General features: G+C 18.9%; 2 protein-coding genes across 2 annotated transcripts; both read left to right on the plus strand.

Moving 5' to 3' along the window:
- Positions 1–2,713: 2,713 nt before the first annotated feature.
- On the plus strand, positions 2,714–3,689 carry MKS88_000086 (fam-l protein; the record flags this gene model as incomplete). Its single annotated transcript, XM_067219418.1, has 2 exons — positions 2,714–2,800; positions 2,928–3,689. The coding sequence occupies 2 exons, from the start codon at positions 2,714–2,716 to the stop codon at positions 3,687–3,689; spliced, it is 849 nt and encodes a 282-aa protein (XP_067070244.1).
- An 8,209-nt stretch (positions 3,690–11,898) lies between these two features.
- MKS88_000087 (fam-m protein) lies at positions 11,899–12,658 on the plus strand (the record flags this gene model as incomplete). Its single annotated transcript, XM_067219419.1, has 2 exons — positions 11,899–11,982; positions 12,107–12,658. 2 exons carry the CDS (start codon positions 11,899–11,901, stop codon positions 12,656–12,658), a joined length of 636 nt encoding a protein of 211 aa, XP_067070245.1.
- Positions 12,659–14,670: the final 2,012 nt, after the last annotated feature.

Genomic DNA, 14,670 nt, shown 5'->3' on the forward strand with positions numbered 1-14,670 from the left:
ATAAAAAAAAAAAATAAAATAAATAAATAATAAAAAAAAACTAGAATATATTTATATTTTTGTGTTTATCATACATTTTTGTTTATTTATGTTGTGGCAAATTGATTTAAGAGAATGAAGGTAGCTCATAAATAATCACCTTTATACTAATTCCAAAATTATCAGCAATTTATGTGCTTTTAGTATTTATGGATCTTTCAATTTTATCAGGTATTAATTATACTTCTAATAAGACTGAAAATTTTAAAATAAAAAAGGAAGGTAATTTAAAAATATGTTATAATATTTTTAATTCTACTAATAAGAAGAACATCAAATATGGAATAAAATGATGATAGTATACTTAAAAATAATATATAAATAAGAGATGTGCATACAAATTTTTTATATTAACACATATATATATCTAACTATTTGATATTAAATATAAAAATACTTTTTTTTAATCTTTAGTGATTTTCATTGTTGTATTTTTAAAATCTGCTATATAGAGAATTGATTTAACCTAATTTGATATTTTTCCATAATATATTTGTGTATATGTATATTTTTATTCAATGATATATATATACATATATGTTGTATAAAATTCATTTATAAATGAGCATAAAGCATTATCTCATTAATTTAATAGGGTATTTCGTGTTGTTAATAGCAAAACATGGATGTAATTTTTTTTCAACTCTCTTACTTTTTTAGTCCAAAATTATTAATCGGTGACTTAATTAAAAAGAAGTATTACTTTCTTTAAATTAATTGTAAACGTCTTTTTAACAGATATTTTGTTTTTTATAGATTTAATAAATGTACAGTTATAAATGTATAAAATAAAATTATATTTTTTAATTATGCTTATAACTTCTTACTAATTGAGGGATTCAATATAATAACAGTTATGGAAAGAGTTTACACCAATTATTTTATTATTATTCCTAATTGGAGTGTTAATTAAATTTAGTAAAAATCAATTAAATATTTATTAATTTGAAATTTAATAAACTTACGTTATATATTATGAATTTATTTTTTATGTTATTAAATCATTATGTTAATGAGTTAACTTTAATTATATATTATTATTAATTACGTAAAATTCTTTTTTTTTGGGGGAGGGGATTTGATTTCTAATAATTGTACCATGATAAACATACAATATATGTATCTATAAAAATCTAAATTATCATCAATAGTAATCGAAATAAATACATATATTTACAATCATTTCATCATATGTAGGTATTTATTTATATATTTGTACTATATTTATGGTCTTTTATAAATATATAAGTAAAGATTTAATATTATTGCAAAAATGCGAAATGATACATATAGTTTATATTCACTGATAAGAACTCACTTATATTTAAATTCTCATTTTGTAAATGAAATAAAACAAAACAAAAAACACAAACTGTTTTCTTATATACAATTCATATATACAAATATATTTTTGGTTTATATGCGCGAGTTAGTATTCAAGTTATTTCTAAGAACTGTTCAACACAAATTAGTGTAATTTCGTTTTTACTATAAAATGCATGAGTGTTATTATTAATATGGTTTATGACAAAGTTGTTGTAATATATAAGTTTATACGTACTTTTAATATTTAATTATTACTATTACGTAGTTCCTCAATTAATTCCATTTTATAGTTATTACTTATATGTGCTTAATGTAATAAAACGTAAAGAATAATATCTATGTGTTTTTATTGTTTATTGCATAAAAAAATATATTATTGAAACAATGATATTCTAATAATTATGGAGTTATGCAAGTATTAATATATATTATTACTTTTATTTTATTATATAATATTAAAATTTCTTCTAAGTATATATATATATATTTATTTAAAAAACGAAATAATTAATAAATTATATAGTAGAATTTAAAAACAATTCATTTACAAGTAATATGAATTAAACTTAATTTAAAATCGTAGTTTAAAAAAATTATTATACAAAAATAAAAAATTCTCATTTATTGAATTTTTAAATATATATTAAATTATATATTTTGTAATATCTAGTAAATTATATTTTTCTAAATACATTATAGATCATTAAATAATTAAAGCGTCGCAATTAATATAATATAAACAGTTGTAGTAACTATGCTTTATTTAACCTTATTATTATTAGAATATTATAATAATTTATATTATATAACATTAATTTCCAATTTTTGAAAACAAATGGTTCTTAAAATTAGGATTATTAAAATAAAAATATTGCTAAAATTGGTTATTATCTAAATACAGGAAAAATTCATTACCTATATTCTCTACATTATATATGCTGCTACATGAAATATATGTTTAGAAATATTCAGTAAACTTATTTTTATTTTAACATATTTATAAGTGATCAATAAAAAAATATTTAATCATTGTTCCACATTAAATAATTAAACTATATTTTTTGAATATTTATAAATGTATTCAAATTATTTTTTTTTAATAAAAATTAATTTATTAAGAGAAAAATAAAGATAAGTATTTTATTATATATTATTAAAGATATTTTTCTTTGTGTCTGCTGTTAAAGATATTATATGTACTTTTTTTTTTTATCGCATCATAAATACATAAAAGAAAAATGAAAAAAATACTAAATATATAATTAATTATTTTTTAACATTAAAAGAATATTATACTATTGTTTATTTATTCTTTCTTGAATAAGTTATAGTATTAAAATTTTATATCATGGAAAAAACAATGATGATACTTTTACGTACTAAAATTTATGCGTTTATACTTTTATCCTGGACATACCATTTTAAAAATGACGTAGTATGAAAGTATTACTTGAAAATATTTTGGTTATTACCATTTTTAGTGTTTTATTTTTGTTAACAAGCTTTTTTAGCATAAAATATTTCATTCATTAAATAACAAATGTTTACTTTGTTTTTTTTAGAGTATATTTAAGATGTCTACGATTCATAACTACAAGATTGAAAAGAAAATAGATGAAAGCACATATAGGATACTAGCAAAATATAAACAAGATAAGGATTCATGTGCTTTATATTTACAAGAATATATACCAAAATATGAATCAAACAAAAAAAGGTACATATCTAACAATGAAGAAAAAACCCCAGAAACAAAAAAGCAGTCAAATGGAAGCGCATCAGTGAATGAAGCAGGTCATAAGCAACATATGAAAAATAAATCTTTTATGTTTGAAACAAAAGCATATTCTCGTATAGAAAAAAAAATATTCAAAGAATTAGATTACTTAGATTTTCTTAAAAACAACAGAACTATTACTGATAAGTTTTTCAGAAAAATAATATTTAAAAAAAAAAAAGTACGAATTTGTTTACCTTTATTCTTATTCTTGTTTTTATCAATCTCTATAATATTAGATTTTTCTTGTGGTTATGGAATTATTGGGGGGTTGTTAAAAATATTGAATGCAACACTAGAAAGTAAATGGTCAAGACCCTTACGTGCTTTCTTGCGGAAACTTAATTTAGACTTTTTGTGGTATACATCTGAGGTTACTGTAAATAATAGTTTAAAAAAAGACTGGACTTTTATAACTAAACCTTTTCTAATTTATATAATTTATTGTATACCTCTCCTATTACTGGGTATCACCATTATATTAGGAATTTTTTACTACCACAAAAAAGTAAAAAAATATCAAGAAATTAAGTTCAGGAAAAGGTAAAATCTATAATACGTAATATGTTAGTTTGTGTAATCTTCAATATGAACTGATATATGTATTATCCTTATTGCTATGCTTAATAAACCTTCCCATAATTTCATATATTTTATAATTGAACCCATATATATGTGATAATTTTAGGGTACAATAGTTAAAGTATATGTTCTTAGTTTTTTTGTGAATTTAAAATTTCCTTTTTTCTAAACATGTATATTCTGCAATTGTTACAGAATTACTAAATATACATCATGAATTAGAATATATATGTGAGTATGTCAATGGACTCTTATGAAAAATATATGTTTTTATATTATAATTCATATATAATAAGACAATTTATATAATTGTCTTTAAATAGGGTGTTAATCAATGTTTGAATTATAAAATATTGTACATTCTAATTTTCAATATTCCAGAGTAAAACTATTATATATTGACTAAACTAAAAATATTTTTTGTTATTTTTTGGGTAAAAATGAATGTATCTTGTTATATGTTTAAAGTAATGTGGTGAAAGTATTTTGATGTATTCATATATATAGTTTTATGTTTTTCTTTTTACTTTTAAGAAAACTTGATATTTATTCCCTAAGGTTTTATAATAAACGTATAATAAAATATATTTATTGTAAAAAATATTTTAATATATGTTTGCTAATTTTATATGCTTAGTATAATGTAGACATTAAAAATATAAAAAAAAAAATGTCATATTAAAATATGAATAATCTATAATAGTTTACTATCGTGGTAAAATTAATTATATGCACTTAAAGAGTTAAAAACATATATTTCATTATTATAATGATTTACTATATCATTAATACGTTCTTTAAAAATTGTTTTTATATTTATTATATTGAAAATTTATTTATAAATATATTAAGTATTTTTTATATATCCTATGTCGTTGAATGTTTAAAATAGTGAACTGAATTTAATTCGTTTGTATTAGTTAATACATCGCAATTTAGTCTTATTATTAAGGCTTTTTCATGATGGTAAATTTAGAAAAATACTCTGTATGAGGGAAAAAATAAAAAAATTTCATTAAATAGAATGAAAATATATATAATACCATTGTAAAAACATGTAATTATTTGTAAATAAATAATTACATATTCGTGCTCTTTACGCTCTTTGCATAAATATATGATGTAAGTTGTTAAAATAATTTTAATTGTATATAATAATAATGTTTATATTAATTTATAATATATTCAAAAAATAATAACAATTTTTAAACAAAATAAATGTTAAGGAATATTTTGTTTTAATATATAACTTGTAAATGCGTAATATTTTCAATATTTGTTATATATTCTTAAATAAGGTATAATCCAAAATTTAATATATTTTTTTTTTACCGTTTAGTTAAAAAATTTAAAGAATATGTTTCTGCTCTCAACCGTTTTCGAGTAAACTTAATAAATAAAATTCACATATTAAATTTAATTTTTCATATTTTCTAATCAAACTCATAATATATCTTTAATATATATTTTAGTTACAATAATAGAATGAATTTAAAAATATATCGTTTAATCTCTTAAATAACGTATAAATATCCCATTTTTTATAAATGCATATATATTGAAGATCATAATAACATCATATATAGAAAATTTTGTATGACAGCGAAAATATTTCTAATTATTGTTTAAATAAAAAACATATATATTTATATATATATTATTAACATAAAATGTTATTTTATTTGAATAGAATATCTTTTTCTATAAATAAAATATAAGCATATATATGGCATAAATTATTGTGATAATGTATTTTTTTACGTTTACATTATCAACTATATTAAAAAAAAATTATTAATTGAATTAGAATCAATTCTATTTTATATGGTAATTGTTTAATAAAAGGCAATGTAAAAATTGAGAATATCGATACTTATTTACTTAAAATTTTGGGAAGAAATATCGAAAGGTAATTTATTACAATTGTTTCATTTTTTTTATTTCATAAAATAACCTATATATTTATTGTTATATTGTTCATAATAATTTGAAATATCCATGAATTTAAAATTTTTTTAGATTATATGTTATAATAAAAATGATTTATAAATTTATAAAAACTGTTTAAAGTATTTTACGAGGTTTATACAAATATTCTATCAAATAATATTATCAGAATTATAATAATATACTAGACTTCGATGGTTATTACAGAAGCCCATGTAAATATAAGATACTATGGATAAATCAAAGAACAATTTAAATATTTCTATATTTTTATATAATTATTTTAATTGAATATAGGATGAAAATTATAGAAAGGAACATTACACACAAGAAGTCATATTTGTTGTAATTATTTGTACGTTTCCGCGGAATTCATAGAATATATATTTCAAAGAACACTATAATTAAAATATTATTATTTATTGTAATTATAAATGAAGTGGTCTAATATTATATTTGATTATGATTTTTATGGTTACTTTTGTATCAACAGATAATGATATATAAAAATTATATTTTTATATAATATGAAAACATAGTTACAGATAATTAATATTTTTAGTTGCACTGACTTTTAAACAGGATTACTATAGTAACTCACAATCATTTTATATTCGTCTATGACGTCTTTAATATTTAGATAATATTATAATTTAAAAAATTGTGAAATTTCGAAATAAAGTAGTACGTTAATTTAAGTAAATCGTATAAAATATATTAATTAAAAAACAGCTGTAAACGATATTTAAAGGAACCTTCTTAATTGTTAATTATATAGAATTGCAATATAAAAAAATTAGTATAGGAGAACAAATATATAAATAAATAAAATAAATATCTGTGAACAAATTATATATGTATTATTAGAGTATTATATAAGAATTCAATTCATATATTATGAATTTTTTAAAATATTCTTTCTTTTTATTTTTACATTTTAATATAGACAGACATATAAGTTACTGAACTGTGATATATAACCATATGAAAAAAACAACATATAATACACTCTTTTAATACAAGTGTTATATATAAAATGACATTGTATGTCAATATATAGCATTGTTCTAATGTTATAATGATTTTTTTTTTTTTTTTTTAAATATAACTATAAATTGAAGACTATGCATATGATACAAGGTGTAAACACAAAAAAATTATTACTTTTTTTCTTTTTCTTTTTAATTTTTTTCCAATATATATTATATACTTCGATGTATATATTTTAATTTCTGTTTGATTTTACTGTATATAAATTGTTTCATTATGGAGTCTCTTCAATTTATATATACAGTTTTATCTTTTTTTTTTCATTTTTTTTGAACGCTTTTTATGTATATACATGTATGAATGAGAATATAATATAAAATGTACATGTATATATATCCCTAAAATTTTCTTTATTTGAAATTTTCATTTCTCCCTTTTATCTGACTTTAACCCAACTTTTTGTCTTTCTTTTTTTTTGAAGTTAGTATGTAAAAAATTAAAATAAAAAAATAATATATTAATAAATTGTAATAGTATTTCCTTGTGTATAAATTTTTAAAAATAAGATAAATTATAAATTTAGCTTTACAATTGTAAAAAAGTCAATGTATGGTAAGTATAAGATAGAACTGTTATAATTATTGTATTAATGCATGTAATACTAATTGGTATACTTATTTTATTTTTTTCACTTGGTGTATTGCTTATCATTGTAGGCTTAAATATTAATGAAATGTAAATGCATAAATTCTAATAAATATAAAATATGAGAATTGAGGGAATTATCGCTGGGTACATGAATTATACGCTTTCTTTTTATAGGTTAACTGTATCTTTATCAAGATAAATTAATCATCCTGAATGAAGGTTATGTTAGAAAAGGAGGAATAAAAAAGGAGATAAACATTATCTGATAAGGCCATGGGAAAGTGGCTCCAGTAAAATAAAAAAAAGTAAAATATAATGAAATATGGTTAATACTGATACACAATGTATATGTATAGTTTGATATTTTAAGATAATTTTGTTTTCCGTTTTTTTTTAAGTTCAAACAGAAATTACAAAGATGTTTTTCTAAAAAGGAAAATGGATATACACACAAGTACTTTATGAAAAAGAGACAGAAATAAAATGGTTGTGTATCTTTTTAAAGCATTTTCCTAAATTACTTTTTGTTTCCTTAGCATGAATGAGAGGGTGAAAAATAGAAAAATTAAGCATTTAATTATATAATTTGTTGGGAATTAGATATATAAAAGTTGATAAATATTGTTTTCGAAAAATTTATATATGTCATCTATTCTGATATGCCATGTATATATGCATTGGCGATGAACATACATGTATGTAAATGCGTATAGGCGCGTGCCTATATATAAATATGTATACTTATACAATATAATGTATCCATTTATATATTTTAATACATGTATATTTCTACATTTCAAAAGACGTATCTTTTTTTTTTAAACGTGAAAAATATATTTAATTATTTATCTATATTTATAATACGGTTGATAGAGGTGTGTTTTCTTGTATAAACAGACGGTACACAAAAATAATAATAACTAATAAAACAAATGAAATATATTTTTTACAACTTCATTTATCTATTTTGTCTTATGAAATCATTATGGCAGTTCATTTTGATGTCTGAGCTTTATATATATATATGTAGATTTTTTTTTATGTTGTTGTTTCGTACATATGTGAAGCGAACGAAGGAACCCATAAGAAGAATACTTTTATAAAAACACCAATGCATATTAAAATCATTTAAAATAAAATATATCGAATAGGTTATTTATTATCATTAAGTAATTTTAAGTATATAAATAAATGAAAAATTATGGGTTACCAATTAGTTTAATGTTGTGTACTCTCATCGAATATCATTATTCATAAATGTATGCTTACGTACGCATATAGCATGTTTATATATATATTTTTTTTTTTTTCATGTACTAGCTTTTCTTGCGCGTGTTAGAGTGTTTATATTGAAAAGTCATAACAGGAAGCGCGTAAATAAATAAATAAATAAATATATATATATATAAATGTTGTGTACTGAAAATTTATTTACACGTTAGGTCTCTAACTACCTTCTGATGTTCCCCCGTTTTAGTTATTTGCATGTAATTGTAAGTTTATGTGAATAGGAAAGTATAAAACATATGATAAAATTATTATGAACGAAAAGGAGAATATCACCAATGCATAAAGTTTATTGAAAGAGATGATCTCTTAATGTTGTTAATAATTAAAATGATTAAAAAATAAAATATACATTAATCCTCCTGTACAGGAGGTTGTTTAAATTAATTTGTAAAAAATAATAATTGAAGTGTATCCCCATTCTATATCGATTCCAAATTGTAAACTTTTGAATACATTTATAGATGATTTTTTTAGAGGGTTTTTTATATTGTACATTTATTGTAAAAACTGGGAAATATGAAACAAGAATGTAAAAAATGAAAAAGTATAAATACAAACGTAAAAGTTAATTTAGTTTAAATCGAAGTAGCACCCTTTATATATGAATATAAGTATAAATATTCTGACTTTGAATTACTCGTAGATACCCATGTTTATAATATTCTACACCAATAAATAAGCACATTAGGAAATGTATATATGTATTAATGCAGACTGTATATAAACAACTCTGGCATGTAATCATGAATATAAATAATTAATTCATTTACAAGATAGAGAAGAATAGAGAAAATTTTACTATTATTTTTGTTAATTTTTTTTTTTTTTTTGTTTTTTTGTTGCATATTTATTTTTTATATTAATGTATTTTTAGCAAACACTATTTTGAAATAAAAATTATAATGAGAAATACATATTACAAAACTTCATACAAAAATATTTTTATTATATATATATATTTTTTTTCTATATTTTAATTAGGATATATTCATATGTACTAATATAATTTTACTTATTACAATCAAATATTAATAGCTCCTTAAGAATATAATAATTTATAATATATTTGAATTAAAAGAGTGGTTTATATCAAGATTGATATTTTATTATTTATGTTATATTATATATGAAGTTAATTATTTTTAATAAATATTACTTTTATATCTATTATAGACGGGTAATATAAATATTTGTTATCGACACTATGTAGCTAATATATATTTGAACCAAAGTTAGCCTAATATTGAAATGCATAATACAGAAATTACTTATTTTCTTCTTTCTGAAACTACATGTATATAGTTAAAATGAGTAAAATATATATAATGAAATTAAGTTATTCATAATATAATATTTAAGTAAATTTTAAGGATAAATTTTATTTGTACTTATGAGATCAATATATATAGATGATTATTTATACATTTGTTATTCAATGAATTTTTTCTTTATGCTTTTACTAGGGAATTAATGGAAACTTATATATATGGAAAAATATAATTAATTTATATTAATGACTAAGATTTTTTTCAAACATTACACTTCCTTTTAAAAATATAAATATATTGCAATAGTAAATTGATATATATATATAGTTCATACATGTTCAATAATTATTTTACTAATTTTATAAGCTATTATATGTTATAATTAAAATATTACTCTCTATTATGTATATAAGGATTACTTACATAAGGATAGGTTATATGAATTTTTGTGATATTTATATATGAGTATTATAGTATGAATAATTATAATATTTCACAAAATGCTCTCCCGTAATTTCAAAAATAAATCTTAAATTAAGATTCTTATTCAATTTGTTAAGCATGAGGTACGTACATTTGAAAATGTATTACATATCCAAGAAAAATATTAAGAATTACATTTATTAGCATAAATACAGCTAAAACTCAGCATCTTAAATTTAATATTTGTAAATAAATACAAAAGAAATATTGATCTTTTTGTTAATGAAAATTGTAGTAAGAACATTAATTTTTTTTCTCTTTATAAATATACAAAGTTATGATATTTTACGAAATAATATTTTTTATGCATTTGATATATATACATACGTAAGGATTTTGTCCTAGGATTATGACTAAAGGAAGGATATTAAAAATTTTTCTTTAGTACAGTTTTAAATTCAAGGGGATAAGTTAGTAGAATATTATTAATTTGTGTATTACAGATTTCTATTAATGAAAGAAAGATTAAATACATATATTACATTCTTGTTACAATTGCTTAATTGTACTACGTAGGAATCACTTAACAATTTAGTATAAATTAATTCAATAATCAAAAAATATGTATTTTTATTCTTGATTGAATTAAACTAATACATATTTAGATTAAAAACTTTTTGATTCTATTATATTTTATAAAATAATTTATGTATATCGTCACTTTTTTTTCTTTAATCTAATTTCATCAAAATACACATAAATATATATATATATATATGTAAATAAAATAAAAAAAATTATGTTTGTAAAATTAAAAATCTTTAATTTAAAAATTATAGTATAAAATATATATAATTAAAATTTATACTGTAATAATAAAAGATGAATCTTTAATTAGTCTTAAAATATATATTTTATCATATATTATTTATTATGTTTATTATTTTAAAATATGTTATAAAACAAACAAGAATGCATATTTTCGCCTAGTAACTGAGGGAGGTAATATTAATAACACAGAACGATATGTCATATATTGTTATTTTCATCTATTGTTACTATTATAATAATAATTAATACATTTCATGAAATAATAAAAAAATTTCAAAAACATAACTTATATAAAATAAAAATTATTAATTTGTAACTTTTATGAAATAGTAATTATTCTATTACTATAAGGACGAATTAATTATCTATATTATATATTATCTATAATCTATATAAACTCTCTCTATATAAATATTTAGAAATCATTTTTTATTTTAAAAAGTTTTAATAATAAAGTTATTTAATTATTACACTATATTACATAATTATTTTATTTTTTATTTTTTAATATTTTTCAATGAACTAAGATTATTTTATTATTGAATAAATTATTTACATTAAAATAAAATTATGTAAATAATTTATTATATGTTCTAAAAACTTTTTTTGTCCTTGTAATAAAATGTATTACACTTAATATATTTTATTAGGTATTTAAAAAGGACTATCAATTTTAATTTATAAAAACTAATAATGCATTTTATCATTAAAAATATATTATATTAATATTGTTAATTTTTACTTACTTTATATATTAGAATATTATAGACCTTTATTATGGAACATAAAATTAAGTTATTCTTATTTATTAAAATATATGCTTTCATAGGTTTAACTTGGATATGTGATCTTAGCAATAACGTAATAAAAAAATAATATATAAGGAAATATTTATTTTAAATATTCTCACTATATTATTTTTATTAATACTGTTATTTAACATAAATTAATTATTATTTAAATTAAAAATATATTGATTTTTTAGGGAAAGTTTAACAAATATTTCTATGACAACTACAATAATGATAGAAAATTAGGTATAAGAAAATATCGATTATTAGCAAAATATAAACTAGATAAGGATTCAAATATTGCGCATTTAAAAGGGGATTCACTAAATAATGAAAGGTGCAAAAAAAATTATGTATCTAGTAGTGAAAAATGGGCCAACGAAAATAACAAAAAAATTAATAGAAATTTATTAAATAAGGCGCAATATTATACAGAAGTTGTGGATTATGATAGTGGAATGTTCGATGGAAAACATTTCCATTTTGAAAAAAAATGGATAAAAAAGAAAAATTATGATAATTTAGTTGAACGAAATAGAAGAATTTGTGACATAGCTTTAAAAAAAATAAAATTTAGAAGTTACGGTTTTGGAGTTGCTCAATTTTTTATTTTTTTCTTATTTGGTGTGGGATTATCAATATTACCAACATTCGCATTTTGGGGTAGTATAAAGAATAATATTGAAAGTATCCCATTAATTGGTGAATTGTATAAATCTATAGAACAGTTGAAGGAGATTGAATAATTTTATATTTACTTAGCATTATTTAGCGTAATTATGATTACGTTATCAGTTATGCTTATTATTGGATTGTATAAGATCTTAAGAAATAATGAAAAATATAACAAAATTAAATTAATGACTAAGTAAATTGTATAATCAGCTATATATACTTTTTTGTAATGAATTCATCAATATGACGAAATAATTGTAGAAATTTTAGTCAGATACTTAAGAAGCATATATATAATTAATATCATATTATATTATAAGTGCACATATGTGTACCTGAACACCTTATATACAACAATAAAAATATATCATTTACGTTTATTTGTTTATTAGTATGTTTTAAATTTTCCTAATTTGGATTTTAATTAACGTGTTTTTCTTATCTACATGTTATGGTATAACATATATATTTGTGTATTAGGATATATTTCTATGAATATATATATTTATGCTTTAGAACGAATATATAATTGAACAGTTCAAATAATTATGTGGAACTGCTATAATATATAATTATACTAAACTATTTTTCTTTTTATTTTGTATCTTTTTCTGGTCTAATATTATTGTTTTATCAGGTTTTTAAGAAAATCAGTTAATGATTTTTAATTAAAAATAGATATGCCGTCTTTTGTATTCTATATACGGGAATGAATGTTTTATATTAAATTGATATATATATGTATAAATGTATATATTTTAATAAAAAAAAGACTTAATAATTATTATGTAATATAAAATTTTGATAAATATTCAACAAATCATATTTATTGTAAAAATAATATAAACTAGCTTTTAGTTTTTATTTCATTGTATAAATGTGAAACTATAAATATATAATAAAAAAACATATCTTTTCCATTATGTATTATTTATAAATGATTAATGGCTTGGAAATTATAAATCATTAAAATTAAAAGAAAACTTAAAACATATTATCATTTATTATTTGTCCTTAATAATACAATTATTTCTATTTTGTATAAATAAATTAAATATATATTATACAGATATTACTATATTAATGAACTATATATTATATTTATATTTTTATATCATTAATATATTAAATTAATGAAATAAATTTATTCAGTTATTTGTAGATCATTTTTTTGAAATAAATTTTTTTTTTTTTTTTTAATATTATTTATGTTTATATCGTATAACATCTCATTGGTATAATTAAAATCATTTTTAAGTAATATGAATTTTAAATTAACTATGATTCGCATTTATTATTTCATGGAATGTATTTTATAACTAACGAATCAAAATATTTTTAACAGTATAGAAATCATAAGTATTTTGTTCTCATATAAGAAAGTGTTTGTATTTTTAACAAAAAAGGATAAGATTAAAACGCCATCTTCTCAGATGCATAGTTTAAGTAATTATATAACTACAACTTATTTATTTTTGATTATGTGAAAAAGTTAGGAATTCCTCTAATTCAGTAGTGATGTATTTTTTAATAATTTTAGTAATTATATTTTTTTATTATTTTTCATCTTAATTCAATATGCACTTTTTTACGAATAATTATTAAAAGTCTTTGAAAAAGTTATTGTCTTCACTGTAAATTACCATAGTTTACGGAACTCCTTTTTAATAACTATTTTCATTTTATTGAAAGCTCTATTTGTCTTTAATTTTATATGTCTATGCTTTAATCTTAATATATTTTTATATTTCTATTTCATTCTTTTGAAGAATTTTTATAAATTCACCAATTAATTATGAATATACATAATTATCATTATTTTGCTCATTTTAAATGTACTTATGTGTGATATATTATATAGCATTCCGTTTTTCTTAGAGCAATTATTAATATGACATTATTTAGAGATTTTTTGATACATTTTGTCAAGTATTATTTTTTTTTTTTTGTTTGTAAATACGAGATTTTACATTTATAAAGTTTGCCATATATAAAATGCAAGAGTATAAAACACAATTTGTACATTTCCATGTAAAATATGTAAATTAAATTTTTATTAAAAACTTATTAATTTATATTAATA

This window comes from Plasmodium brasilianum (assembly GCF_023973825.1).
Source record: "Plasmodium brasilianum strain Bolivian I chromosome Unknown PB_00_02, whole genome shotgun sequence".
Classification (NCBI taxonomy): domain Eukaryota; phylum Apicomplexa; class Aconoidasida; order Haemosporida; family Plasmodiidae; genus Plasmodium; species Plasmodium brasilianum.